The sequence below is a fragment of the Lissotriton vulgaris genome, chromosome 10, assembly GCF_964263255.1.
Source record: "Lissotriton vulgaris chromosome 10, aLisVul1.2, whole genome shotgun sequence".
Taxonomy (NCBI): Eukaryota; Metazoa; Chordata; class Amphibia; order Caudata; family Salamandridae; genus Lissotriton; species Lissotriton vulgaris.
This window is the reverse complement of record NC_141698.1, coordinates 705,656,285-705,683,976: the sequence shown is the minus strand read 5'-3', so window position 1 is coordinate 705,683,976 and position 27,692 is coordinate 705,656,285. Positions and strand designations below refer to the sequence as shown.

General features: G+C 42.9%; 1 protein-coding gene across 7 annotated transcripts in view; it reads right to left on the bottom strand.

Moving 5' to 3' along the window:
• PARD3 (par-3 family cell polarity regulator) overlaps positions 1–27,692 on the bottom strand; it is a 1,412,997-nt gene that overhangs the window by 556,291 nt on the left and 829,014 nt on the right. For all 7 annotated transcript variants that reach the window (XM_086941535.1, XM_086941533.1, XM_086941537.1 and 4 more), the window contains exons 13-14: positions 19,049–19,237; positions 18,359–18,526 (exon numbers count right to left, since the gene is read on the bottom strand). In XM_086941535.1, the coding sequence (XP_086797661.1) occupies positions 18,359–18,526; positions 19,049–19,237 (357 nt within the window). The remainder of the gene's footprint in view (positions 1–18,358; positions 18,527–19,048; positions 19,238–27,692) is intronic.

The following is a 27,692-nucleotide window of genomic DNA, read 5'->3' as shown; positions in this document are numbered from 1 at the left end:
AAGGCTGACTATTGTAGGGCACGAAAGGAGTACCAGAAACTCATACAGAAGCACAAAACTGACTATTTCTCTGAGCAAATTCTTCAATCACGCAATAAATCCAGAGATTTATTCAACATTGTGGAGAGTCTTAGTGGCAGTGACAGAACTTTCCTAGCTGTGGCTCCCACCCAGGATCTCTGCAACACACTAAATACCTTCTTTTTCAATAAGATTTGCACCATAAAGCAAAGTATTCTCACCACCTCACCCCCTTTTTCCCCGGTTGACACCTATTACAATCCTTCTACATTGGAATCTTTCCCCCCCATTGACGCTGTCTGTTTATCTAAACTCCTCCTCAAAGTTAAATCTGGTTCCCCCGATGACATCTGCCCTCCTTACATCCTGCGGGAAGTGGGAGCCGCTATCCCCGAGAGCATGCTTTCCATGATGAATGGATCCCTCTCACAGGGTTTGGTCCCTGCCAGTTTTAAGAAAGCTCTTCTCATCCCTTTGTTGAAAAAAGCAGGGGCTAATCCATCGGATCCCCTCAATTACAGGCCCATTTCTTTGCTGCCGTACTGTGCCAAAATATTGGAGGCCCATGTTTGTGACAGCATGTCCCAATTTTTGGAAGAATCACAGTACCTTGCGCCTAACCAGGCTGGCTTCCGCCCTCTTCATTCTACTGAAGCAGTCATCGTCTCAGTTCAGAACACCCTGAGGCGGAATGCCGACGAGGGGATCCACCAGGCTCTGGTGTTATTAGATCTATCAGCGGCATTCGACACGGTTGACTATACCATCTTGGTCAACCGTGTCGAACAGGCTGGTCTCAGGGGTCCTGCGTTGAGCTGGATTCGCTCATTTATTACTGGCCGCACCCAATCCGTGAGATTGGGCTCCTTTACGGCCCCCACTATTCTTACCACCTGCGGAGTCCCTCAGGGTTCTTCCTTGTCACCGCTACTTTTTAATTTATATCTACGCCCCCTGCTGTACTCCCTTAGGAACACCAGAGTCACCATCTTCAACTACGCAGATGACTTGCAGCTCATCTTTCCTTTAAACACCGAGGACTCAGTGGTAGTGTTTCAAAACACCATGTCTCACATCCTGAAGCTGGATGAGCTGCAGTCACCTGAAGCTCAACCCAGGCAAGACTGAGCTGGTCTTGCCTGGGCAGAGTGTACTCAGCTGGAACCCTGGCTTTTGGCCAGCCAGCATGGGAGCCCCACCATCTAAATCGCTCTCAGTTAAGAGCCTTGGAATTTTTCTTAGCGAAGATCTTTCTCTGAAAAGGCAGGTCAGCGCAGTGGTGTCCTCCAGCTTATTTCAGCTGAAGAAAATTAAGAAAATTGCTCGTTTCTTCTCTCTGGAGGCGCTCATACAGATTGTCATCTCCCTGGTTCTGTCCAGACTGGATTTCTCCAATAGTCTTTACCTTGGGCTCCAGGCCGGCGAGTTAAAACGCCTCCAGTTGATTCAGAATCAGGCAGCCAGACTTATTCTTAATCTACCTAAGAGGCAGTCTGTTAGAGCGGGCCTAAAACAACTACACTGGTTGCCTGTTGAGCAACGGGTGGCTTTTAAGACCGGATGTATTTTATTTAAGTCCTTACACCAATCTGGCCCCCTATTCATCAGAGACTTGTTCAAAAAATATGACCCCTCCAGGAATCTTCGCTCTATGCATAAACATCTTCTGACTGTCCCTACTTACAAAAGGAAGCGTCTTGGAGGTTGCTGCTTTGACCATCTTGCGGCCGCCTTCTGGAACTCCCTTCCTCTTCACCTTAAAACGTGTGGAAACATTCTTAGCTTCAGACACTCCCTCAAAACATGGCTCTTTTCCCAAGCGTTCTGTTGAGCTCCTCTATGCTTCCTCTGTTTGATGCGTTGTGTCCCTGTCTATAGCGCCATGAAGCCTCCGGGCGAACAAGCGCTCTACAAATACATTTCAATATCAATATCAATATCAATTAAGGAATACCTTCCTATTCATTTCTATGGGCCAGGAGGCCCATAGGAAGGATCGGGAGGTCATTCTCAATTTGTGATTCGCAATTTGAGGATCGCAAATTGAGAATAATTTCAAGGGTATCATTAAGACACCCTGATGCACCCCTGAAACGAACATGTGTGCGCATATGATGCTCAAACATATCCTAAGGGCATGTATGTGCGCCACATGGCACCTTTGCAAATGCCAAAAAGTGCATTTGGGAAAGAAATAGCAAATTACAACCAACTTGAAGTCGGTGGCAATTTGCGATTTCTTAATGAGAAATCGCACAACTTGGGTGCTTCATACATAGCATTTAAGGAATTGTAATTTGTGCTTCCTTAAATGCTTACGCATAGTTAAGTAATCGCAAATTTTGCGATTCCTTAAATTTGCAATGCGATTATCCACATACGTGCCGTTTTCTGAATTTAGCGTTGCAAACGCTGCTTTTTTTGCGATCGCGTTTGCGAATCAAAATTCGGTTGATAAATATGGCCCCAAGTGTCAACATTTTTACCGAAAATCTCAAACCATCTGCTATTGATTTATAATTAATACTTCTGTTATTCGCCAGAAATGGAAAATATATATTGTTTTAAAAACACATAACAGACGTTTGTGCTGACACACATGGAGCTCAGGAGAACGGAGCTCCCGGGGTGATGGTGTCTGACAGGTGTGAAGGGCAGGGATTGGTCAGATCAGCGCTGGGATGAGAATGAAGGGCTTTTATAGGTGATGTGAACGGGCAGGCTGCCTCTTTGCCTCATCATGTAGAGATTAAATAGGCACAGCTGAAGGTTTATTAGTTTCACAGGCTGGAGCTGGTAGTGGCATCGGAAGAAAGGTTTTGAAGATAGCTTGGAAGGTTTTAGGTTTGAGGTTATGGCAAGTGATCACGCCAAAGTGCTGGCTGTGATGTTGAAGGAGGCTGAGACAGGAGAGCTTTTGGATCCCTGGTTGTTCGAGGCGGCTTGGATTAAAGGACAAACTAAAGTGTACAAAAAAAAGTGATGGATGGAATGCTTGAATTAATCTCAGCTACTGGTAATAAATCGGGCAGCATCCCAGTCAATAGTTACTTTGCACACTATCAGGCGCGCACCACCCATTGGACTCACCGGGCTTCAGCCCCCAGCCCCCCCCCTCTTCCCCCCGACGTGTGTGGCAGCCCGGGATGAGACAGATCCCGGGCACACACAGAGCCACACCCGAACGATTCACAGGTCTTTTAAAGACCATTTGAATGTTAATTAGGCCTTGCAGTTGTTTCACCCCTTCTAAGAGCCCCTGCAGCTCCACTCTGCCTACTGATTAAAGGTTCAGCCCCCCCCCGAAATTTTTTCTTACCCCCCCTGAAATTTGGCTCTAGTTGCGCATCTGCACACTATGCCACTTCAGTTTGGACGCAGCAGTATGCAAATCAGTCTTGACCCTACTTTAACAGGAACAGTCCAGGCCTGAACTGCCAGCACAGGTCCTCCCTGGACCACAAAACAGGCAACCCAGAAGCGATTTCATCAGGCAGGTAAAGCTTGGTTCCAGTGACACCGTGTGCACGGGACTCATGTCTAGGCATACCCATCCCACTTAGGGCAACAAACTTGTGTTCTGGTTCAGAGAGGTCTGGCGTGGCTGTTCAGGCTGGGCTGTTCCCATTGGAGCAGGGTCAAGCCTGATTTCCTTATGGGTGGGTGCAAACTGAGGTGGCATAGCGTGCAAAAACACAACAAAATTGGAGGCCACACCCCACCCACAAAAAGGAACAAACAAGTATTTTTCAGACAGCAGGTTTTCCCTAGTTTTGGCAATGGGGGCCAGAAATCCCACTGTCTGGCAGTAATATATTTTTTAATTAAATAATAAGGATGTTCTGGCCCATCCTAACATCTGTCCCACCCTCGCACCTAAAGTCTTACCAGTCTTTCCGCTCCCCTATACACTACAAAATCCAAGCACAATGGCAAAAGAGGGGAAATTTGATTTGTTTGTGTATTGTTTTTACAAATGGTCCAGGAGAGTGCGACTAACTCCCAATAACCTTCCAATTGCAATGGTGAATGGCTGCACTTGTTGGGCTTTGGTACGCTGTCACATGGGAAAACCTTCCACACTCAGACAGTTCTGAAAACTGGATACCCGGGGGAGCCCACGGTAGACTGCTTCGTGTGGATCCGAAAACGTTTTCCTACCCACAATGCCCTGCAAACCGCAAACTTTGACTCAGAAAAAACACTTTACTCACAGGTTTGTGAGGAAAACTGCTAGAACCTGTTGGGTACCACAACTACCATTGGCCTTGGTTTGAACAGGAATAGATAGAACAATGGTCAATGGGATTCCCCTTACAAGGGCCTCCATTGACCTTGATTTGATCAGTTTCTGTAGCGGGCACCAGTCCCAGCCACACAAAGGGTGCAGGGTTTTTATTGGCACATCTGGGGTAATGTTGGGCTGTAGGATTTTTGTGGATTCCTGAAGTTTCAATCACAGCAAAGTAAGGAAAATATGTGATTTCAGAAATAGTTAGAGGTTTGCAGGGCATTGCCGGTCAGAAAACCAAATAGGATCCACACAAGGCACACCACCTTGAAAATCTCTTGGTTATCAAGTTTAAACAAAAATCTCTGGTTTGTAGCTTTGCATGGGTGGCACCTCAGATTGCCCCCAAATACTGCAGATACAGCAACTGCTTATCTATCAATGTAATGCTTTAGGGCCTTTTAGTATCATGGTCTCATGGCCCACGCACACAAGTGGGGTACCGTTCTTATCCAGGGACAAGAAGGGTCTCAAGGTGGTAGGAAATATGTGGTTGTCCACAGACTCCAGAACTTATCTTCACAAATATGAGGAAAAGGGGATTTTTTTAATTAAAGTTTGATGTTTGCAAAAGATTGATTCAGGGTAAAAAAAATAAACCTGGTGAGACACATGCAGGTCACCCCACACTGAATTTCCCTAGGTGTCTAGTTTTCAAAAATGTGCAAGTTTGCTATGCTTCCCTAGGAGGCAGCTGAGTTATAGCCCAAAATTCACAGCTACCCACTTTGAAAAAAGGGTCAGTTTTGAGTGGAAAAATTTGATTTATCCATGTTGCATTTTGCAGCATTTCCTGTAGCAGGCACTAGGCCTACCCACACTAATGAGGTACCATTTTATCAGAATATTTGTGGGAATGTTGGGTGGAATTAATATTGTAGTGCCCACAGATTCCAGAACTTACCATCATTCATTTCTTACCTTAATTCATATATATTTATATTTCAAAATGTGTTTATTAGAGTTATCCATATCACAATACAGTTTTGGCAAAAAGACTCAATTTTGATAGAACTAAGACATGCTTTGAGAAAAAGCATCATCCTTACAATTATCAGAGAGGCATAGCAGGATTAAGTCATGATAGAGTCAGCATCATTAAACACAAAAGTAATGTTTCTCAACTAAGAGGGACGCATTATAATAATAAAAAGGGAGACTGGGTTAAACCAAACAGCTATAGCTCAGGTGCCAGCAGTGTATGTGAATGTGGAGTGATGCATGCAGGGTGGGAGGCGATAGCACCTGGGGAAGGCTGAAAGTAGGAGAGCATTGTGAGCAATCTACCGTCGGGCAATCTGGAGGAAGGGGAGAAGGCCAATGCCGAAAGTGACTACAGTTTGTTCATGGTGCGCCTGTAAGAGATAGATATGACCCAGTAGTACATGTCATTCACCAGGCACAGTGGCATATGCAAGCTCCGATTGTGAAACCCCGCATCTCACAGCAGATCGCAGTGCGACTGTTTTCACACTAAGTGCATAGCAATGATGAAAAATGCTACTGCGTGGTTCACGCTTGGAGCTTATCTGTCTTCGCCTCTAGCTTAAGTAAGAAAGTCCCAAAGCACTCCCCACCTATGCATGAGTCCCCAATCACACGAAGCAGTTTTAGAATATGGGCTTCGGCTCTTGGTTAACATCTGCAACACACCATGCCAATGTGAGTTCAAGGGGAGGCGGAGGCCTTCCAGGGCACGGCTATTTGACAATTAAACACCACATATGCCAGATCTATGAAGTGGTGGTGGTGTTTGTCCCCCTTAGATCGCCTGCATAATCCCAACAGGCAAGAGTCAGGTGTGGGCATGGGGGATGGAGGAGGGGGGGCGTTCGAAGACAGCTCGGATATGACAGTTGTCATTTCATGCCATACTAGGTGTAACACCGTACAGGACCATACCATGTGGACAAAAATCAGCATTCGGTTGTCTACAGTTGAGGAATTCAGGGGAGAGCATCAGGAACATGCATTGTATGCAGTGAAGTGATAAGAAAGTATGGTACACATAGTTAAATTGAGTGAAACAGAACATGGGATTGCGGGAAATCCCCTTCACCAATTGGAAGACCAGAGACCATGCCCCATCTGTCAAAGGGTGCTGGAGAACCGGATCCCATTTCGAGTGCACTCTGGTTGCATAAGCAGGTAGGGGAGCATTACGTGAAGTATAAATGTACTTGATGGCGTGCTGCGTACCCACTGTGGACAGCGTTGTGTGCAGTATCGCTGATGTATTTGACTTCACATCCACGGCATTCCAGGTTTCTCGCAACACATGCTGCATAGCATGATAGGTCAAGAATTGAGCAGCTCCTAAATCATGTGTGTCCATCATGGCTTGGAAGGACATGACAGTCTCCTCATTATAAAACTCGCCTGCGCTTTCAATCTCTGCGGCCTTCTATGGGGCAATGTCAACACGCCGAATTACAGACTGTACGCGCTGCAATTCCCAGATAGCAATTAAAGGGGAGTAAGGAAGGCCACAGCCTCTAGGATATACATACCTACCCCAGCGGGCATGGGCTACTGTCATTTGTTGCGTCTCTCCTTGAGGGCGAACATCAATGACAGAAAGCCATTTGTAGGTGCTAATACCGTTCAGCACATTGCCAATGGGAGGTGATTCCGAGCTATCCGGAGTATGTAGCCATGCCAGCAGCCATTGCAGCTGTGCTGCAGCGTACTAAAGTTCAAAATTGGAAGCCCCAAGACTGACCTCCTCCAACAGACGGTGGAACTTAGTAAGTGCAACAAGTCACCTGCTTGCACTCCATATCAGCTCAAGTAATAATCCATTTATTATGCTGAAGAAGGACTTCGTGAGCACAAGTGGAATGGAGGCCAATAAATAGAGCAGTCGGGGTAGTACTAGAATTTTATAGATGGTCACGGGTCCCTATGGAGACAGAGGCAACGAGCGTCAGAAGGGCAGAGATTGGCTGATTCAGCTAACAGCTCTGTCAATCTTGACCTCCTTAAGAACACTCTCAGTGCGACTGAACCATACTCCTAGGTTTTTGAAGGTGTCATAACACCACTGCAAGCAGTACCCTATGGGTTCCATGTGCTGTTTAATCAGTCTGGACGCTAGTGGAAATACGCAAGACTTGGGCCAATTCTCAAGTAGGCCAGATACATCCCCAAAGTCATCAAATAGATACATGAGTTCAGGGAGTGCAGCCCGCACGTCGCAGAGACAGACTAGGACATCATCCGCATACAATGAAATCACGTGGTGTATACCGCTTTCTGGGACGCCTCAGTGCAATGCTCATTGACGGAAATAACAATCCAGTGGTTCCATGGCCAATGAAAAGATAAGTGAGGACAGGGGACAGCCCTTCCTTGCGCCCCTCCCAATATTAAAGCTGTCAGAGATCATCTGGACGGTTTTCACCTGAACCAGCCATAGACTGTGCGGGCACAACAGAGGAATCCCAGGCCAAACCCCATATGGGGAGTGTCAAGAGAAGGAAGTCCCAGCTCAAGGTATCAAATGCCTTCTCTGTGTCAAGCAAGACGGCCGCATGTGCAAAGGCCTCTGCTGGAGTATAATGTAGGATGCAGAGAAGGCACAGATGATCAGAAATGTGCTGCAACCCGGTATAAACCTGGACTGATCAAAGTGAACCGAGTGAATCAAGCAGAGCAAGCGGTTGGCCAGCATTCTTCCCAGAATCTTGCAATCAAGAATAAGCAGGGAGAGGGCGTAATGAGCGAATATCCAGGGGATCTGTGCTGGGTTTAGGAAGAACCACAATCAAAGCCTCTTGGAGTGAACACGGAATGCGACCCAGTGCTTTGGTCTTGTTGAACACATCAAGCAACCTTTGTTTAATCTGAGTGGTAAATGTGGATTATTATTAAATTGGTAGGCCATCAGTGCCTGGGATCTTATTACAGGCATTCGGAGAGATGGCCATCAGGAGTTCCTCCAGTTGGAGGGGTTCGTCCAGCTCCTTGCTTTGCAGCTCGTTCCGCCATGGCATCTGCAATTCATAAAAGAATGCCTGTGCCTGTTCAGGAGATGGGGCGGGGCGCTCTGTACAGTGCTAGATAGTATTCACCATGGCCATGTTGATGGCCAACTGCGAGGTGGGCAGCTCACCGTCAGCTCACTGGTTTGCGCCAAAAGGGGCAACTTGTCAGTTTTCATGAGTGAGACACACTAGTAGCCTATTCGAACGATCACCCTCAGCATGTTGCAGAGCTGTGTGTCTTCTGTTGTCATGTCTGCTCAATACCGCCTATGCCTCATTACGCTGCTTACACAGCCACTGGAGTTGGGAAGCCTGAGCCACACGATCGGCAATCCGCACCTACAAAGATCGAAGGTCACGCTCAATGTCGGAGAGCGCTTCTTGCAAGCGCTGGAGCATCCTCCAAGTGGCTGCCAGGCAATGCGCCCACACCACCACCTTGTGTGCGTCCCATTCGATCACCCAAAGCAAAAGGGGCATTTCATACTTGTCAAATCTTTATTGAGCTTATGGATATAATTACATTTAAACTTTGAGCATGAAGGAGTTAAAAATATAAGTATGGCACAAATCCCAAATGGAACGTTGCAAGGTTATAACCCAATTAAAACTTCTTCTCAACTACAAAAGTGTAGGGTTTCTGCCGAATGCACCAACAACCAAGACTACATAACATTCCATTTCAAATTCGGGTTTCTCCTACAACATTCCATCAAATTATTGATCACTCTAAACAACCGGCATCTAAAAAGATTTGCTAAATTAGTAGGAAAGGTTGTTCCAATTAATGTTTTATTTCGTGTTTCCTAATGAAGGCCTCTGAACGAAATAACATTTTGGAATGAAAAGTTTCTCGAAAGAAAATTAGTTTTTTTGTCAAACTTTCTGCAAAAATGACAATGCACCAATAAAAACAATTAAATATACAATCCCCTATAAGTATTTGAAGCCAACTATACTTTAGATGCTTTTATGAACCAAATAATTCACCGTAATTAACTTTCAACCAAGTAAAGGAAAAAAGAAAAGGAATGGCTTTAGATAAGTGAAGCATGAAAGTGAGAGGGAAAGTAAATGATGGTACATTACATAACGTGTCATATGATAAGCACACTTTCTCTGTCCTTCACAACACTAAAGGCACAGTGCATAAAACAGCCAAATGCCATGGAGGCAAATGTATCTGAGTATTGGACCCAGCTAACGTTTCGGCCCTGAAAACATACCCGATGGCTGAATCCAGCAAAAACTGAATTCCTTCTTCACCCACTGAAATAGAACCGTTAGTGTTTGGGTGTGGCGTCTTCAACTGCTGCATCTTGGGACCTCAGCAAGACCGGCCCCTTTGCTAACTCGCTGACAATCTCATGATTCCACCTCAAATCACGAAATTCTGAAAAACTGCCTAGTTCCAAATATTTCTAGTTAAAAAAAAAAACAACAACAAAAAAACAACACCAAAAAACACAGGACCTATAGTGATTCCTTTCCTCACCACTGGTCTGCCCCACCAAGCTACACAAAAAACAAATTACACACCTCATGCGGAGAAAGAAGCATTAGAGGCAAATCTTGCTTCCACCTGGAGAGCCCAAAATAACAACGAAATGGGTATTCAGGCTTCACTTTGCAAACACACTGATTCAATGACACTGAAAACCACTAGAGTAAGAATTTTTATTATTTTTATTATATATTATTTGAATTATTTTGTCTAGATTGCCAGCAAGGTTTCCACCATGGAAGTGGAAACAGACATTTAATATCGCCCTTCAGCGTACAGTATATCGCAGAGCTCCATAAGAGGGTCTGCACATGTGATGTACAGTAGATCGTTAACCACCACATGCTGTGCTGTTTACGACTTGCACCGCAACATCATTTATTACCACACCAGACATGCTTCATTATGTAATATTTGAAAGAAGGTCCCATTAACCAGTGCTGAGTGCATTAGGGCCATGATTCAGCATGCTTATTTCGGATGCATAATGCAACACAAAGTAATGTAGAACAGAAGGTCAAATTCAAGGCGATGTTCTAGATACTTAAGCTGAGTTCCTGACAAAACAGCATTAAATATTAGCTACTTTGCCCAATCGTTAAGATTCAATAAGAGACCGAGCACGTTCTAAAAGCAATTTAATCCTATGAATATTTTAAGGTCCATATCGAATTGTTTTGAAAGTACTCGATTTGTGATCCTTGATATCTCATCTCTCTATTGATTACCCCCATACCTAGGGTTTCACTTCATGCTCATTACTATTGATAATGGCAAACCTCATTAGAAATATCGAAATAGTTACAAAAAGTGATGAAAACAACTATAATGGAGTATTGTGCAGATGTCTTAATTCTGTTTATAAAGGTCCAAGAGACGACCTTGCAGAGCATGTGACTGATGATGGGGCCCACACACTTTCTATTTCCCTACATGTATCAGAGAGCCACGCAGAAGGTAAATATCCATATTAACAAAGGGAGGCTCCATTTTTAACTTGGGCATTGATGATAACGTTGGTGGCATGTTGTCAATGTGATAAAAGCATCTTATGACCGGACCTTAACATTTGCAAATGACCCAAAGTAGCACTTTTTTCTTTTTTTATTGAAGGTGGGGTTGGTGGTGTAGGCGTCAGAGCAGAACCTGTACACAAGGACACTCAATAACAAACAGTAGCAGACATTGTAGGACCAGTGAAACAAGACTTTGGAGACCATAGATGTAAATGAAATATCTAACAGCGTGAGTAAAGAATTGTAATACGAAGATAGATGCACAGAACAACTACAAAGAGTATATAACTAGTTCAAGAGCTATATTAGCAAACGGAAAAATAGGTTTGGATGAGTTCATGCCGCATGCATAAATACATACAAAGAATGAATAACTTTACAAAAGAAGAAAAATGCAAAATCAAATACGTCAGAGGGAGGCATGAATCAGAGCCTGAAAATGTCATTGAATCTGGTGTGAAAACTCCTGTGGAGACAAATGGGATTAGTCACCAGAATGGACAAAGACTAAAGGGTAGGGTGGGCGAAATCCATAGAACAAAATAGTATTAAGTATGAGTAAAGATGACGGCACAACTTTGCTTGCACTTTTTATACAACCTTTATTTTTCAGAGAATTTAGACGTCCTGAGCATTAGACACTCGCTCCTACCTTTCATGTGGTTTTCTGTTTGAGATAACTTATTTAGCTTCCTTTAAAGATTGCAGAGTTATGGAATACTCCTTGTTTGTGTAGAGGGGTTTACCCCTGAACGTCTATTCCTCCACAGTCCCTTGTGACGTTCTTGGTTGGGTCTAGGGAATGGCGCTGGGTACCAAACACAAACCATAACGTTTAGGATTCTCCTTGCAGATAAGCAATGCATCCATTCAATTAACAACAATGAATGGAGGTTCTCAGTACACGAGTCCACTCTCAAAGCGGGGGAAAAAGTTTAAAACTATGGTATTAGTGATATTAAGATCCACCTGCTAATTTACACATATTCTCTTGGGAAATGCATGTCATTTTTTATCAATACCGTCCAAAAAAAGATTGGTGATTAATGGAACACTCTTTGTTCCTTTAGGGAACTTATCACTGAGCATATGTGCACAAATTATACTGAGTAAAGTTATCCGCTAATAATCACTGGCAATGCAATGAAGTAAAGCGTCTTGTGTCATTGATGGGTTTAGGCACTCTATAAGTCATCAAACCTATCTGCTACTCATGCTTGCACTCATGCATTCATCCACTAATTCATTATTGCGTTCATCCTTGGTCACAATCGCAGGAGAAAACACACTTATATGTTCCATTCAGTGACAGTCAAATTGGTGATGTGTAGGGATTATTAGCATTAGAAGCACTATAGAGAGAGGGCGAATGCGAGAACTCTGATGTGAATTTGCCCTCAAATCCTAGACACTTTAGGGATTGATGTGCACACCTGGAGCTATGGCGGGTTTAAACCCAAATACCTCCTAATTACTTCCCTATCACAAAACAATATAGATGTTTTTCAGGACACCATAATTAAAGAATTGTAGGCCCGAGAGGTAAAGTCAGGAAGGATTTTTACAATTTAACTGCATCCCAAAGAATAGACATAACCACATTTGAATCGAACTCCACAACAGTCAACGCCCTCTGACAAGGGGAATGTAGTTATGATGGATGTGGTTCAAATGAACAAGAAATCATGAGACAGTTGGCAACGTTGAAATGTTAAAAGGTAATTTATCCCAGAAATGTACAGGACTGCAGTCCGTCAATATTAGTAGTAATTGTCTTTTTTTAATAAAACTATTTGTACTGTCACATTCCACCGCATTAGGTCAAGGAAAGACCAATTATTCATTTTGAGGATGTAACTGGATACTGTTGCATTTATTTTTCTTGTGATTGGTTGAGCCTATGAAACATTGTATTCACTTCATGATGACTACATGATTTTTGCTGCATATTTTCCTATAAAAATGACTTGTTTTGAAGGTGAATCAGGAGTTTCTTCTTCTTCCCCGACTCTTAGACAGTAGACCTTTGCCAGTCTGTCTCACACTTAGAATTTAGAATACCTTTATCCGAGGTTTAATTCCTTGTCAGACTTTCTGCTTCATTTGAATGAGTTTTATTGTATTTCCCTAAATATAATTTATTATGCATTTTGACTGATTTCATATTTTGCCTTCCGTAATAAACTTTATTTAATAGACCTTCATGGTTTCCAACATAACCTTGTCTCAAGAATTCTTATTTAACTGAACATGCAATTTGTTTTGCTGACAATCCAATCAATTTAGAGGCTCATCACCTCATATGTTCTTGAGGACACCATCCGATTCAGCATAGAAGCTTTACCTTTATCTGATAAAATAGCGTCAACACCTACTATGGTAATCTGTGAGATGTGGAACAAAATGAGGTCTCCAACCTCTTCTGTAGTGAGAGCTACTTCTGATGAGTGAAAATCATAGTGAGCGACTAAAGGCCAAGCCACTTGTGCAACATTACCAGACACTCCCACGCCCAGTTTCTTTGAATCTAAACCAATGTCCATTGAGCCGAAGACTAGGGTTTGAACAAAATACTTAGACTATGGGTACTCTAACAGGCCTGTCATGTGCGGCAGAGAGAGTGTAGTCTTTGGATGTATGAACATATGTGCATATGAATGGAATATATATGAATGAGAATCTGTGTTGCATGTACTTGGGGCGCAAAACATATCTTTCACCATATTTGGCACTGTTAAATGTATAACACAATCATACAACCATTTTTTTTTATGGGAAACATTTAAAATGTTCTACAAAAGCATTTCACAATATGGAACATTTTTCTGCACTTTAAATGCGTCCCACCTGAAAAAGATGGGTGTATTTTTCAGTTATAAATATGACACAGCGTCTACCAGCCACAGGGAGCAAGATGGCTCCTGTGTGTTAATACAACACTTTGAAATGGGAGAAAATGAAACAGAATCGTTTTTTCTTCCATTTCAAAGTGTTGCATTTACACACAGTAGGCATCTTGTATCCAGTGGTCTGTAAAAATGTCTTAAAACGAAATTTTGAAGAACAAGTGGTGCCTGCTCCTTGAGCTGGGATCAAGCACAAGTCCTGTCTCCAAGATTTGAGGGGAGCGAAAGGGCAGCAGAGGCCGACCACCGGGAAGCCTGCCCCCACTGGGGAGATTTGGGGCCAGTAAGGGGAGGGGGGGGGGGGCTCACGGAACAGAGTTTGGGCTGTTGGGCTGGTTGGGCTACCTTGGGCTCCTTTTGGGCTAGTTGGGCTGGAGGGGGGCGGAGGGGGGGGGGGGGGAGTATAATTACGGCCATTTTGTGTCACTGTCCACCATTTCGATGGCAGTGACACAGCAGCCGGGTTTAGGGAAGCGCAGGGCATAACATTTTTCCCTCACTCTTTTTGCTTGGCTTGGGTAATTTTCATTGGTGTGAGGGGGTTGTGATTTCAGAGGGGTTTTCTTGGGAGCTGGTGCACTGGAAGATTCCTGTTTGCAGAGGGGGTTCTTCGTGTCGCTGGAACAGGTGCTGGTGTGTTGAGCAATGTGGTGGCGTTGTTTTCCTAGTTAAAAGGGGAGGGTACTGCAGGAGGCCTGGGCTGTTTGGCAGGTGATGGGGGACACTGAGGTACACTGAGATCAAGTTATGAATATTTAGGTAGGGGGCCTGTTACAACTGGGGATGTTGTGTTTATGTTGCAGTTTGGAGAATACTTAGGGGTGGGGGTGGGGCTGTGAGGCAGTCGAATATTTAGTGAGGCCTAGTTTTGTTCGGCAGAGGCCAAGGTTGGGGTAAAATGTTAGGGTGCACCTGCTTCCAATAAAGCGGCCTTTGTCACACCTTAATTTGTGTCTGTGGTCAGTGCTCCCCCTGCCCCCCTACTGGTGGGCCCCAATAAACAGATCAGACTTATAGCCATTATCAATGGTTTGCCACCATAACCAACTCAGTTGTGCGGAATCAATGATAAGCTTTGTCACAAGCCAGAAAGTGGAATACAAGCAACACAAATCTTACCAAATATAATTCTTTGGTTAGGGGAACCAACATGTGGGTGGAGTATAAACTCCTCTCTCAGTAGTACTCGGACAGGTTTTTTTGTTGATCTCATAAGGTCAGGCAACAGTTGCATTGTCAAGGCAGACAATAAAGTCGATCTAGATTAGTACAGCCCAAGGCATCCTATGCTGTTGTCAAACACAAAACTGCATTATGAAGTCTAAAGTTAATGATGACATCTTTACTCCCATCTGTGCTGCTGCCAGAGAAAGACAAACACCATAAGTTATCTACTTATCTAAGTCATTTTAACAGAGCTGGGTATCTGGGACTTTGAAAGTTCAAGCTCAAGCATCCATACGGCTGCTAGCTCAGGCAGCTGGATACATTAATAAAATAATCACAACTATGTGGAGTGGAAGCACGTTTTTGTAGAAGCACACAACCTCTGCCCAATCCAAACCTGTACTCCTGGATACCAAAATATGGTAATAGCAAAACACCCTTTAGGTAGTACTATATAAAGCTCTTTTTTAGGTTTATAACATTACATTTGGTAGCTGAGCGGTCAAGCTAGACCTAAAAGCTATATTGGGTGGATGGCATTTTCACTTCTATTGATGTTTCGTTAACTATTGTGTTTCTGAACATTAACATTCTGACCCTCTTTAAGCTTTTATTGCCAAAACATTTCCAAGAACAGTTTTTTTGAGTTCCCCCTCGATCTAAGTCAAACAAAATCAAAAGAAAACAATGACTGGTCAAGATGGTAAATCCTTAGGGCAGTAGGCAAGCAATGCTATCAATATTCACATCCTTGGTGAAGGTAGACCCCACTTGCAACAAAGGGACACGTCTAAGACTAGGGTATCAGCAGTTAACTCAAAAAGGTTGAGAAAATCTGAAAAACAAAATTAGGAAGCTGTCCAGGTTTTACATTCTACACAATAGTGAGGTGTAACAGAATGTACTAATTTCAGATGGTAGCCTTCCAACACTCCAAGTGTTCTGATTAAAGCAGCAAATTTTTTTTTTTTTTATCTGGTGTGATTAGAACTGTCTGTGAAAATGTAATCATTGGGGGCAGCAAAAATTGCTGGTAAAATGGTGGAACTACAATTGCCAACACAGCATCACAATGCCTAGTTAATACTGTGCCTGAAACGCAATGTATGCTTGGGAGGTACCATTTGAGTAGGGTAAGTGACTGGACCAAACTACTGGCCTAATTATATTTTGGCTTATTGCTGTGTTCCTCATGGGTCACATGAAATTGCAGCCTGTACACACACCGCCAAAGATTTCTTCACTCCAGGCTTATAGATTGCACCTCTCATAGAATTTTAAGGAGATCTTGTGCTAAATATGCAGACCTGCTTTAGGAAAGTATGGACACAACAGCAAGACTACTCTATTTTAGCAACTCCGGCCTGCCATTCTACTTTAGAAGCATTTAAGGATCTAACCCAGTGCAAGGTTCTGAAGACGTCAAGGGAATCCTAGTACAGGCTGCCAGTATGGTAGTCAGCTTGATGGTGCGGCAAGCCGGTACCCGGACCAGGCATACGTCTGTCTGGGCTGGGGGAGGATGGATCAAGTTGTTTGCTCACTTGCTGCTGCCTTGTACCAAAACACTACAACTCCAAAAGAATGTGGCTCTTGCCAACTCCTTTATAGAGAAAAGTATCTTCTTATAAGAACCACAAATGTCAAATTGGTTCATTGGTGGACAGAGATTCTAATGTCAGCAGAAGTTTGATGGATTACAACAACAAAACGCTCCATACGAGATCAACATTCCAAATACCCCAAAAAAACACATGAAAGCAGGACAGAGAGAAAGCTGTCAAGTAGCCAGACAATCCCACTACACTAGGAGAAATGTCTTAAAACGAAATGTTGAAGAACAAGTGGTGCCTGCTCCTTGAGCTGGGATCAAGCACAAGTCCTGTCTCAAGATTTGAGGGGAGCGAAAGGGCAGCAGAGGAAGAGGCTGGTCAGAGGTGGGAGACATAATGAAACTAGGTTACTCTATCACTCTGTTTATCTGTCCCCATGACACTGATCCGTATCTCACACTTATGAAGAAAAAAGGGGGTGGAGGATGCACATATATTCAGAAAATAAGTATACTTTAATATGGCATGTTGTCTTCTTATGCAAAGTTTAATGTTTCTGTATACGTCTTCCCACTGATATTTACTACCAATCAATAAAACACTTTCTAGACTATAAACTCAATGCATCCGCTAGTTTCTAGTTATGCCTCTAGCGTTGTTCGGCATAGAACTGGCACTTCAGTCACCTAGATGTCAAGTGGGCTCTGAAGTTGCTTCCATTCTTTGGGCACTGTACTGCCTGGCTAACACAAACTTTAGTAAACTAGGCTTGATAATGCCCCACACAGGCTTCCACCGACTCGAGGTCAATAAAATAGTACCACTGAGTTAAGTAACAAACATATATTATACAAAGTAACAAAACCTATTGAATTGAATATTCCTTTAATAAAGACAGGTTACTTTATTTGCATTTGTTAAAGGAGTACAAACTGTCACCTGTCTGTCAGTGAAAGTTACCAAAAACCCCAGAGGTGTATTGACTGTACAAATGAAACAAAACTAAATCTAGTTTGTAAAGGAAAAAAGCAACATAAAATGATGACAACTGGTCAGCCACAACTTAACCAAAAATACATATGTGGATTGTAAAAGTGGCGAGTATGAATTACCACCAAGTTTCATAATTAAAATCCCCGATTATTTTAGTTTCACAGATGTAGACCTTGGCCTCAAATTGGCAATAAAGGGAAAGTGTAGAGGGATACTTTTTTGGCTCGGAGTGCATTATAATAGACTTCCAAATGCCTACATCAATATTTTCGAGACCATAATGTGCTTGAGCGACTGATGGATTACGCTTTCATTGCAAATCAATGACACTCGTTGTGCAGGCTACAATTACAGCAAGTGAAAGCTTACTCCCACCATCCATCCTTCGTCTTCAAAGCAAACTTTAATACAACTTACCCTTCCAGACATTTTTAGTTGCTCATAGCTGACCTGATGGAAGAAAGGTCCCAGACGCACCGCGGACTAGACACACATTTACTAACAGATAAGGCTAGTAAAAACCAGACAAAAGAACTAGCTGTCGAAATTGTATACAAATGGTTGGTTTTGCAACATTTTATATTCAAAATGGCATCACCACCTCCCATTGCCATGCTAGAGTGAAATACCTGGCTTAACTAAACATAAGGAGCACTGGTCAGTGCAGAGCTGTTGTTCGAAGACCCCCTTATGCGTATACAAGTTTGCCAGAAGTAAAACACCACACAGTGGAAATAATTACTCCGAGGAAAGAATGACGTGTTTAAGAATTTTTCCAGAGCTCAAGAAATTAAAACATTAGAACAGTTTAACAGCGGAATTCAATTATTTTCCTCTTCCTCTGTTCCAGCAATCTCGTAAGCTTTGTGCTCTTCCAACACACTAGGATTTGATGTTTGCATAAATAACACATTTAATTACCTCCCTCCGTTTTAGTCTTCTTGCCACTATGAGTTGGATCATGCCCAGCTTGTTTCCTTCCGTTGACATAGACCTTCGCAGGGTTTCCATTGCCTCTTGGTTGGTCTTTCCCAATAGGGATTCGCTGTTTACTGCTACGAGCTGATCATTCACTCGAAGCCGTCCATCCTGGAGAAGAATTCAATTAGGAAGGTATTGGTTAGTACTTAGATTTTATACGTATGCCTGAACTTGTATAACTCTTTATAAGTGCAATGCTCTCAAATATGTAGTTAAGAAATCCTAGCTACTTCAAAGCTTTTGTGAGCAAATACATGTTCTGCAACTTTGCAGCTATATGGAGTAGAACCACACTGATGAATCGCAACAATGGGTTGAGAGTAGTAATGCCTTTCTCAACCCAAAGACACAACAAATGGCATGCTATATTACATTTTCTTAAATATATGTTTAAACTTGAGAACACATCTGGAAAACCTCCTTCTAAAGCACCTTGATTGAGGCTTCTTCCAAGATTTAAATACAACACACTTCCACATAAATGCCACTGTATATATCTACAAAATTCTACAATGATGGACAGACAACAGCTAATTATTCAGTCTGCAATGTTTGGCTGCTCAGACTATATAAATCAATGAAATCTATGTATCTGAACAAGAAATGTATTCAGACAACCCGCCCACTTGCCTTTGAAGCCGCTCCTCCATTGATAATGGACTTGACGAATATTCCCAAATCGGCATGGTTTTCTTTTGACCGGTTTCCTTTTACACTAACACCAAGTCCAGCTGATCCTGAATCGTTGAGGGGAATATCAAACGTCAGGAATTCTCTGGTGCCATCAGGAGTGAGGACAAGTTCTTCTTCCTCAGATTTCTGTATGCATAAAAGTAAATGATGTTTACGCTCTCTTTAAATATATACTGCTGAATGGTATGTTCACCATGAAATAGTTATTAAAACAATGTCAGAGCCAACAGGTTTGGATTGCGCTATGAGTCCTAACTAAAACATTTTTTAAAAATCTGCTGCAAAAAAAAATGTTTTATTTCTGTAACAATAGACAAATGATGAAGAATTTAGTGTACTTTTGAAACGTAAAATAATCCCTCACACTTTACAGTGCAAGCACTCCATATATGGCAAAATGATACATCAAACTGTCAATAGCACGAGGTAAGAGAGAAAGGCTCCCCTGGACTGAACCAAGGCCTCCTGTATGTATATTTTAAAGAATTGGTAACAAACGTTTAAGAACAGATGCACTCTCAAGCCAGACCTAAAAACATTTTAATTTAATAATGATGTTCTGTTGATTAATACATCTAATGTGCAGGTACACCCAAAGGTTTCATGACACGGAAAAGCAGCAATAAGCATGGAAAAACAATAGTCCAGAAATTTAGAAATAGATTCTTTAGAGCCTCGAAGCTCGCTGGGGACAACTACCCACTTTGTCCAATATGTTCAGTTTACAACGGTCACAGTCACAGGCTGTGCTCAGCAGGCTCTGGGGCACAAAGTCTGGGTGTGCCCAAAGATCACTCGAACGAGAGGGGGAAAGACCATGGTACATATCCAAGAGCCTCTTCCTTTTTGGAGTCAATCCTTTCTTGCAGTCTGTGTGGGCACAGAGACTAGGGCCGGACTGGCCATAGCAGGCACCGGGCAATACCCAGGTGCGCCGCATGGGCTGCAAAATAGGCCCTGCACCAAAATCGGCCGAAAACCGGCAGTGGGGAGGAGGAAGGGGGGGGGGGGGTGGAGGAGGAACACTTTGCCAGGGCCTGTTGTGGTTCCCAGTCCGGCCCTGACAGAGGCCAGGGGAGGGGCTTGGCCATGATAATGCACTTCCTGCTTGTGTACACTGGGCTCACGCAAAAGTTAAGCTCCGAGTTCTAACAACACAGGAACGAGGCACACGGTGCAAATGGAGTCCACAAAGTCAACTAGGTATGACTGCGGACATGCTCTGCGACTTCTAGCCACTGGGGGAGGAGCTGGAAAATGCAGCTGTAAGACTTGTCCAGCGTCTACTGAGGGAAGAGATCATAGTAAAATACAGGCACTTGGCAAATCTCGTCATGAGATTTTAAGGATTTCTACTAAGATAAGTCACTTAATAAAATTAAAGTCTAATACTCTTAAAAACTTAAAATCAAAGAATGTCATGGCTATGTTTCAAAGTGTTAAATAAACTTAAATCCACAATTTATGATGAGCTACGTAGTCAAATTTCTCCCATGCATAGTTCGTGACCTCTTAAGTTATGTCACAGGTGACAACATGAATGGCACTAATGACATGATCACTGCAGTGGTGCCCGCTATGTATGCAAATGCATTTTACTGTCCACAGCAAGAGACCTTTATCATTAAACTTTACTATAAAAATGTTGCCCTGAGAGTGCGTGTTGGGAACAAAGACCTAATGGAAAATATGCCCGCTTCGGTCTAGACAAAAAAGGGGCGTTTGAAGCTAGCACAGTTCCAAAGAGACAACCAAAACAAGCAGGCAGCCTGCATAAGTATTTCTTAACCAGTGTAAAAAGAGGAAACAGTGTTGCACTCTGAGATGACCAGTGGTCTTCAAACTGTGGAGTGCGTCAATTGAGATCCATGGGACTATGTGAAGGTGGGTGCCATGACTAGAAGAGCGCACAAAAACCGTATAAAAAAACTTGTAGCTTACTGGCTTTTTATTTTATTTTGTACGTGGCTTGACAATCATAAATCGCTGTTAAAAAAATATTTAAAAGCAGTTAAACACCCTCAACACAATTATGGTTGGAAGCTTACAGCATCATTGTGTGGCTAAAGCTATCCTCTGGCTTTTTATTATGGGCAGTTTTGATTGTTCTGAGGAAATGTTTCTTCTGCTTTTAAGAAACTGCTCTCGAGCGAAGTCATAGTATGGGGCTTGAGGGAAGGAGAGACGCAATCAAATTGCTGGAAGGTAGCGAAAATAAAGGAATACTAAGTTTAATGAGTGGAGAACAGGGAAGCCTAAGGAGCTAATCAATATCTTGGCTAGGTCATATCTGCCACAACACACATAACCTTTCAGATGTGACAGCTGGTGGACACTTACCACAGAGGGGGCAGAAGTCAAGTGAAGCACCTATGAACGTCTCACCTTAAACACATCTAAACTCAGGGGCATATTACCAACAACTAGCGATAACTATCGCTATGTTGGTTTAGCGGCGATATTTTTTTCGCCGAGCAGCAGCGATTTTTATCGCTTAGGAACCATGCTATTATCAAGGTATATCTCCTAAGCGATACAGATCGGCCGAAATGCATGAATATCGCTGAAAAGTCAGCGATATTCATGCATTACCGAGCTAATGCTCTTAGCCGTGTTATCCCCCTACCATTGGATAACATGGCTAAGAACTGCTCAGGGGCAGGTGTTAGCTTTTGGAGATATTTGCGCTTAGCGCGAATATCTCCAAAAGTTGGTAATAGGAGATAGCGATGTTAGCGACTGTTTCCAGTTGCTAACATCTTGGCACGCCCACTTTGCATGTCATTAGTGATAAATATCACTGACCTGCAAAGCGGAGCCCAAGATGGTCGCTATCTTCTACTACCTGTCGCTAACTGGTGTTAGCGACAGCTAGGTAATAGGGAGATAATTTTATCTCCGCTTTCTTGGCTTTTAAAGCCAAAAAAGCGGAGATAAACCCCCTTGATAATATGCCCCTCAAAGTTGATGGCAAGAGCAAATATGCGTTATTTTTTGTGAATGACCTTTGTACAGTGTTTCTGTAGTACACCGTCTAGTTGAAACACTCTTGTTGGCAGTTGGGCTTCACCTGACTTGTAAGTTCTCCACTAGCACAGTGTGATGTGAAAACCTGCACGTGCATTCCTTAAGAATAAAATAAATATGGTATTTCTAAAAAGGACACTAAAGTTTACAAATTTGCCATGCAGCGCGCCACACCAAAATGTCTGTGTCTGGTATGCTAATTCAGCTCAGCATGGCCATAAAAGCTATACCGCAACCATTCGATTAAAGTAGCTGAACGAATAAATCTTACTTTTCCTTAATTTGTTCTACAAATAAAACTAGACATGCCAATCTAACACTTGCACATTGTATATTTCGAGAGATTTAAAAAATAATGCTAGGCAGTACAAATAATAGACCTAATATAAGATTATTTAGCTGCTGATAGGCTGTCTCAGATAAAAAAAAATGAAGAATAATTACATAAACACAGAAGCAGCGAATGCAAACCTCTAACTTTAATGGCAGAAAATGAAAACCATAACATCAAGGAAAGGCAGGCACAGTATATACAGCTTAGAAAGACATCTGCTCACTGAGTTGACTTTGTGGTCAAGTAAGAGAGGGGGTAGATAGAAACAGGGGTGATGAGACTTGTTAGAAATGGGGTCTCTAGTTGGTAGTGGTTTGCACCCTGTCCAAGAAGGGGCCCTCATTCTAGCCAGGGTCAGGGAGTCACACAGCTAAGACAACCCCTGCACACCCCCTTGGTAGCTTGGCACAAAAGGTCAGGCTTATCTCAGTGAGAATGTGTAAAGAATTTGTACATATACACAGTAACACAATGAAATCCCTCCACACAGTTTAGAAAAAATAGCCAATATTTATCTGATTGAAACAAAACCAAAACGACAAAAATCCAACATACACAAATGGAGATATCCCTTTAAAAAAGATTACTGCAAACATATAGCTCCTAGAAAACCATAGCTCCATACAGGGTGATCTAAACGTTGTGACAGTTACTAATCCAATAGTTCGGCGCTGATCGTGAGAAGCACAGGCGGGCTACGGAGTCACACTGACCCACAGTAACAGTACCTTGAAAACTTTTAAAACATGTTAGCAAGATGCAGTTGAGGTCTTTGATGGCCCTGAGACTTCTTAACAGAAGGTAAACACGCACAAGCTTTTGGAAAACCTTGGAAGCAGGATTCAAAAAGCAAAGTCCAGTCCTTTCTCTCACATGACAGAAGCAGCAGGCCAGCCCAGCAAAGCACCCAGCAAGGTGGCAGTATCTCCTGACAGCAATCTAGTTCTTCTTCCTGGCAGAGTGTCCTCAGTCCTGAGGTGTTCAGATTTTGAGGTGTCAGAGGTACAATACTTGAACCCCTTTTTGCCTTTGAAGTAGGTAAACTTCAAAGGAAAGTCTTTGTAGAGCACAAGACCCTGCCTTTTCCTTGACCTGGCTCCGAACACACTACAGGGTGGAAGAGATTGCTTTGTGTGCAGGCCCAACCTGGTCATAGCGGGCACCGGGCAATCCCCCGGTGCGCCGCTAGGGTAGGGGCCGGTTTTGAGCCCTTGGGGGCCGATTTTGTTACAGGGCCAATCGGCCCTGCAACAAAATCGGACGACAACGGGCCCTAGCAAAGCACTCGGCGGCACCTCCAACCCCCGGGTGGGGAGGGGGGCCGGCCGAGCACTTTGCCAGGGCCGGTTTTAGTTCCCAGTCCGGCCCTGTTTGACACCTGAATAGGGCTGTGCCTGTCCTCACACAGTGACAACTCCTCCCACCACTCTAACTCAGGAAGGCTCATCAGACTTGTGAAAAACCATCCGGATATGCAAGGCACACCTCTGCTCCTTTTGTGTGACTGTCTAGAGTGAATGCATAACCACCCAACTGTCAGCCAGGCCCGACATGGATTTTACAGACAGGCAGAGGCACGGAATGGCTAAGCAAGAACATTTCCACTTTCTAAAAGTGGCATTTATCAAAAACACACAATTTAAACATCAACTTCACAAAAAGATGCATTTTTAAATTGAGTTCAGAGACCCCTAACTCCAAATCTTCATCTGCACTCAATGGATAATTACACTTAAAAGATATTTCAAGGGAATCCGTATATTACCCTTTGGAAAAGATAGTCCTTGCAATAGGAAAAAACAAAACTAGCAGTATTTCACTATTAGAACATGTAAAACACCACAGTACATGTCCTACCTTTTAAATACACTGCACTATGCCCATGGAGCTGCATTGGGCCTACCATAGGGGTAACTCACATGCAGTAAAACGGAAGGTTTGGGCCTGGCAAGTAGGTGCACTTGACAGGTTGAAATTGCAGTTTAAAACTGCACACAAAGACACTGCAGAGGCAGGTCTAAGACATGTTTGCATGGCTACTCGTGTGGGTGGCACAATCAGTGCTGCAGGCACGCTAGTCACATTTGATTTACAGGCCCTGGAAACACCTGGGGCACACTTCTATGGACTTGCTAGAAAATCAAGTAGGACAGCAATGGATAAACCAATCACCAATACATTTTAGTCGGAGAGCATATGTACTTTAGCACTGGTTAGCAGTGGTACAGTGCCCGAAGTCCCACAACCAGCTAAAATTAATTCAGAAAAATACAGGAGGAAGGTAAAATGTTTGGGGATAACCCTGCAAAAAGTGCCAAGACCAACAAGACTGCAGAACTAAGTCTGAACATGTTTTGTTACAAAACAGCAATTGCCTGTTTCTGCTAAGCAGAAATACACTTTTTGAAAAGTGTGACCAAAGTCAGACCCCTGAATATCCCCACTTACTGGGCTCTATTGTTTCAGAGAAGGAAAGGCCCTGTACTTTTCAATGTATGTAAACATAAGAGACTGGAGCTGTGGTGAGGGTGTTTGTGCAGTTTTAAAAGAGTATCATTGGAAAGGCCTGTGGATACATTTGGTCAAACATGAATTTTAAATGGGTAAGCAAACAGTGGGCCTTATATATTACATTATCAACTTGTTCTACTTCCTTGTCGTGGTTACTGAAGGGCAGCTTAGTGGAAACTTTTGTGTGGCCCATGGCTAAAACATTCTGTCAGGGCACCATTCCTCTTTATAAGAAGAAGAAAAAAATCTCTAAAAAAAGTCAGTTTTCTTTTACCAGGAAGCTCTGGCATCTAGCGCCTGAAGTAGTTTGGCATTCATTAGCTGAGTCAATATAGATTATCCAGGAAGTCCTGTTTTCTTATGATTATATAAATACACATTGTGGTAGGAGCCCTAATCCCTGAAAAAGTGGGGGGCCCAGGTCAAAGAGCTCCCTCTGTCAACCCTCGGGGCAGCCCTGTGAGAGGGAGAGCACTCATGGTGGAGGCTGGACATTTTGCGATTGCAATAAAAACAAACGTTGATTGTTCCTCTATTAAAAATAAAATGTATATTATTTTACCTCAATGCCTGCACCTCCTGTAACTGACAGGCCTCGACAAACACAATGGGTTTGGCTTAATGTTGAGTCCTGACTCAAACATTAAAATGTCTGCTGTAGTGAAAAACAAAACAAAGAATACTTTGTTTACTTGCATCTGTAAGATCAATAAGTTGTCTGATAAGTCAGTGAACAATTGAGATGTAACAGTCCATCATCCATTCCAAAGTCGGCGGAATGATATACCCAACAGTCAACACCATGAGATGAGAAATAAATATTCCTCTGGATGAAGCCAAAGTCAACTCTTTATAGTGTTGTTAACAATAAGGCAAGCAGATCGAATAGATGCACTGTCAAGCCAGACCTAAAAAGGAGTTAATCCCAAATCTATTTCGTGATTTTTTAATCTCTATTGGAGAGGGGGCACCTCGGAACGTGCCTGTTTGAGGCATTTTTATGTTACTGATTTTGTAGCTGTTTTTGACTTGTTACATATACCACTGCATCATAGGAGGTTTCATTCTCTGCGGTCGGTATATTCTCAAAAAGTAAGGACTACAGCAAGGAAGATGGATAAAGTTGTAAAGCCTCAAGTCCAAGTCTTCCTTGTGAAAGATCTACAACTGAGCCCTGTCATTAAACAGCTGTCTTAACACCAGTTTGAGAGGGGGGGGGGGATCCGTGAAGGAAATAATGGGTGGAGCCTTAAAATATTATGTTTCACCCCTCCCCGGTGAAAAAGCAGCGCTTCCTACATTAAGCAAATCAATTTTTCTGCGTTCAGGGTGGATTCACCCTCAAATAGTAAAGACTGTGACAGAGTATATGTTGACTGGGTAATGATAATTACTATAAAGTTATTTGGTCTTTGCGATACAGTGAAAAACCGGATCAGGCAGGGTTTGATATATACAGTTTAAAAGTGCTGCCGTGTGACAGTGGTCAAGAGGCAGGTTTTTTGTTCTATTTCCACCATAAAGAGCTTTTTCTTGGCTGAAAACAAGGACTGAAAATGGGGTTAGGCAACTTTAACAAACAAAAGAGCCTCCTTGTGAAGCCTCAGGTAAAGCGGAAGACGGCTGATGAAGGAGTTTGACGGTGTGAAGGTAGCGCTGGTACAGCCAAAGAAGAGCGGCAGGCTCACTGTAACAAATTTTTTTTCAGAGGTAAATTTAGCCTCCGAGCACTATGCACAGTCTACATTTGTGCAGTCAATGCAAGTCTAAGAACTCAACGGTTATAAAAATCAATCCGCTTTAGAGCAAAAACGAACCAGAGCCCCAATGATGGAGATGGAAAGAAAAAGCTGCATAATACGAAGGTTTACCCAGAACCGTGGCTTGTTAATATTATTACATTGTTGCAAACTTTACTTCTGACGTTTTCTGATCCACGCTTCGTTTCAGCCAGTTTGTAGTGTTTCTGCCTCCCAAACACAACCACTGGTCAGGTGTTCCAGGAGCGATGTGCACGAAGCTCTCATTCAAATGACACCTTTTAGTAAGTATCCTATTTCAGTTCAAAATTTCGCATTTCACAGGCACAGGAATAAAGATAATCGCCACCTTTTAAGGTATTAAACTTGCTAATAGCCAATTAAGCTACTTCTGCTCAATAGCAAATGCATTATAATAAAAATCACCTGCTGAGGTCTTTGAAACTGACTTACTATAGCGTGCTTTTGAGAAAACAGTATGTTTCTGCCGCTCGCCCAAAACATATGAAGGCAGACAAGAAGACATGGTTCTCCTGCTAGACGAATGCTGCTGTTGGCAATCTGATCACCCCTTTGTGGCCTTACAGGTACGATTGTGGCAGAAAAATCAGGACTTCAGGACAAGACAGAGACACCTAGCAGACCAAAACTGCAAAATCTCAAGTCATACTGAACTATCATTTGCAATCGAAGATGTTTAGTAAGGGCATGGGCAGAATGTACAAATTAGTTGATGAAATGCCCCTCAACATCTATCCAGAATAAAACATCATAAAGGCATTTAAGTAACCCTTTGAACGGGCAGTGTTGCCATTTGTAATTCTCCAGTCCATTTTATACTCTTTAATCCTGCAAAAATATTTTTTCTTACATCATACAAAGTTTCTCTTGCAAATGACACATAGCTGCCACCCACAAATTTAAATCCGGTGATCTGCGCAGGTCTTGC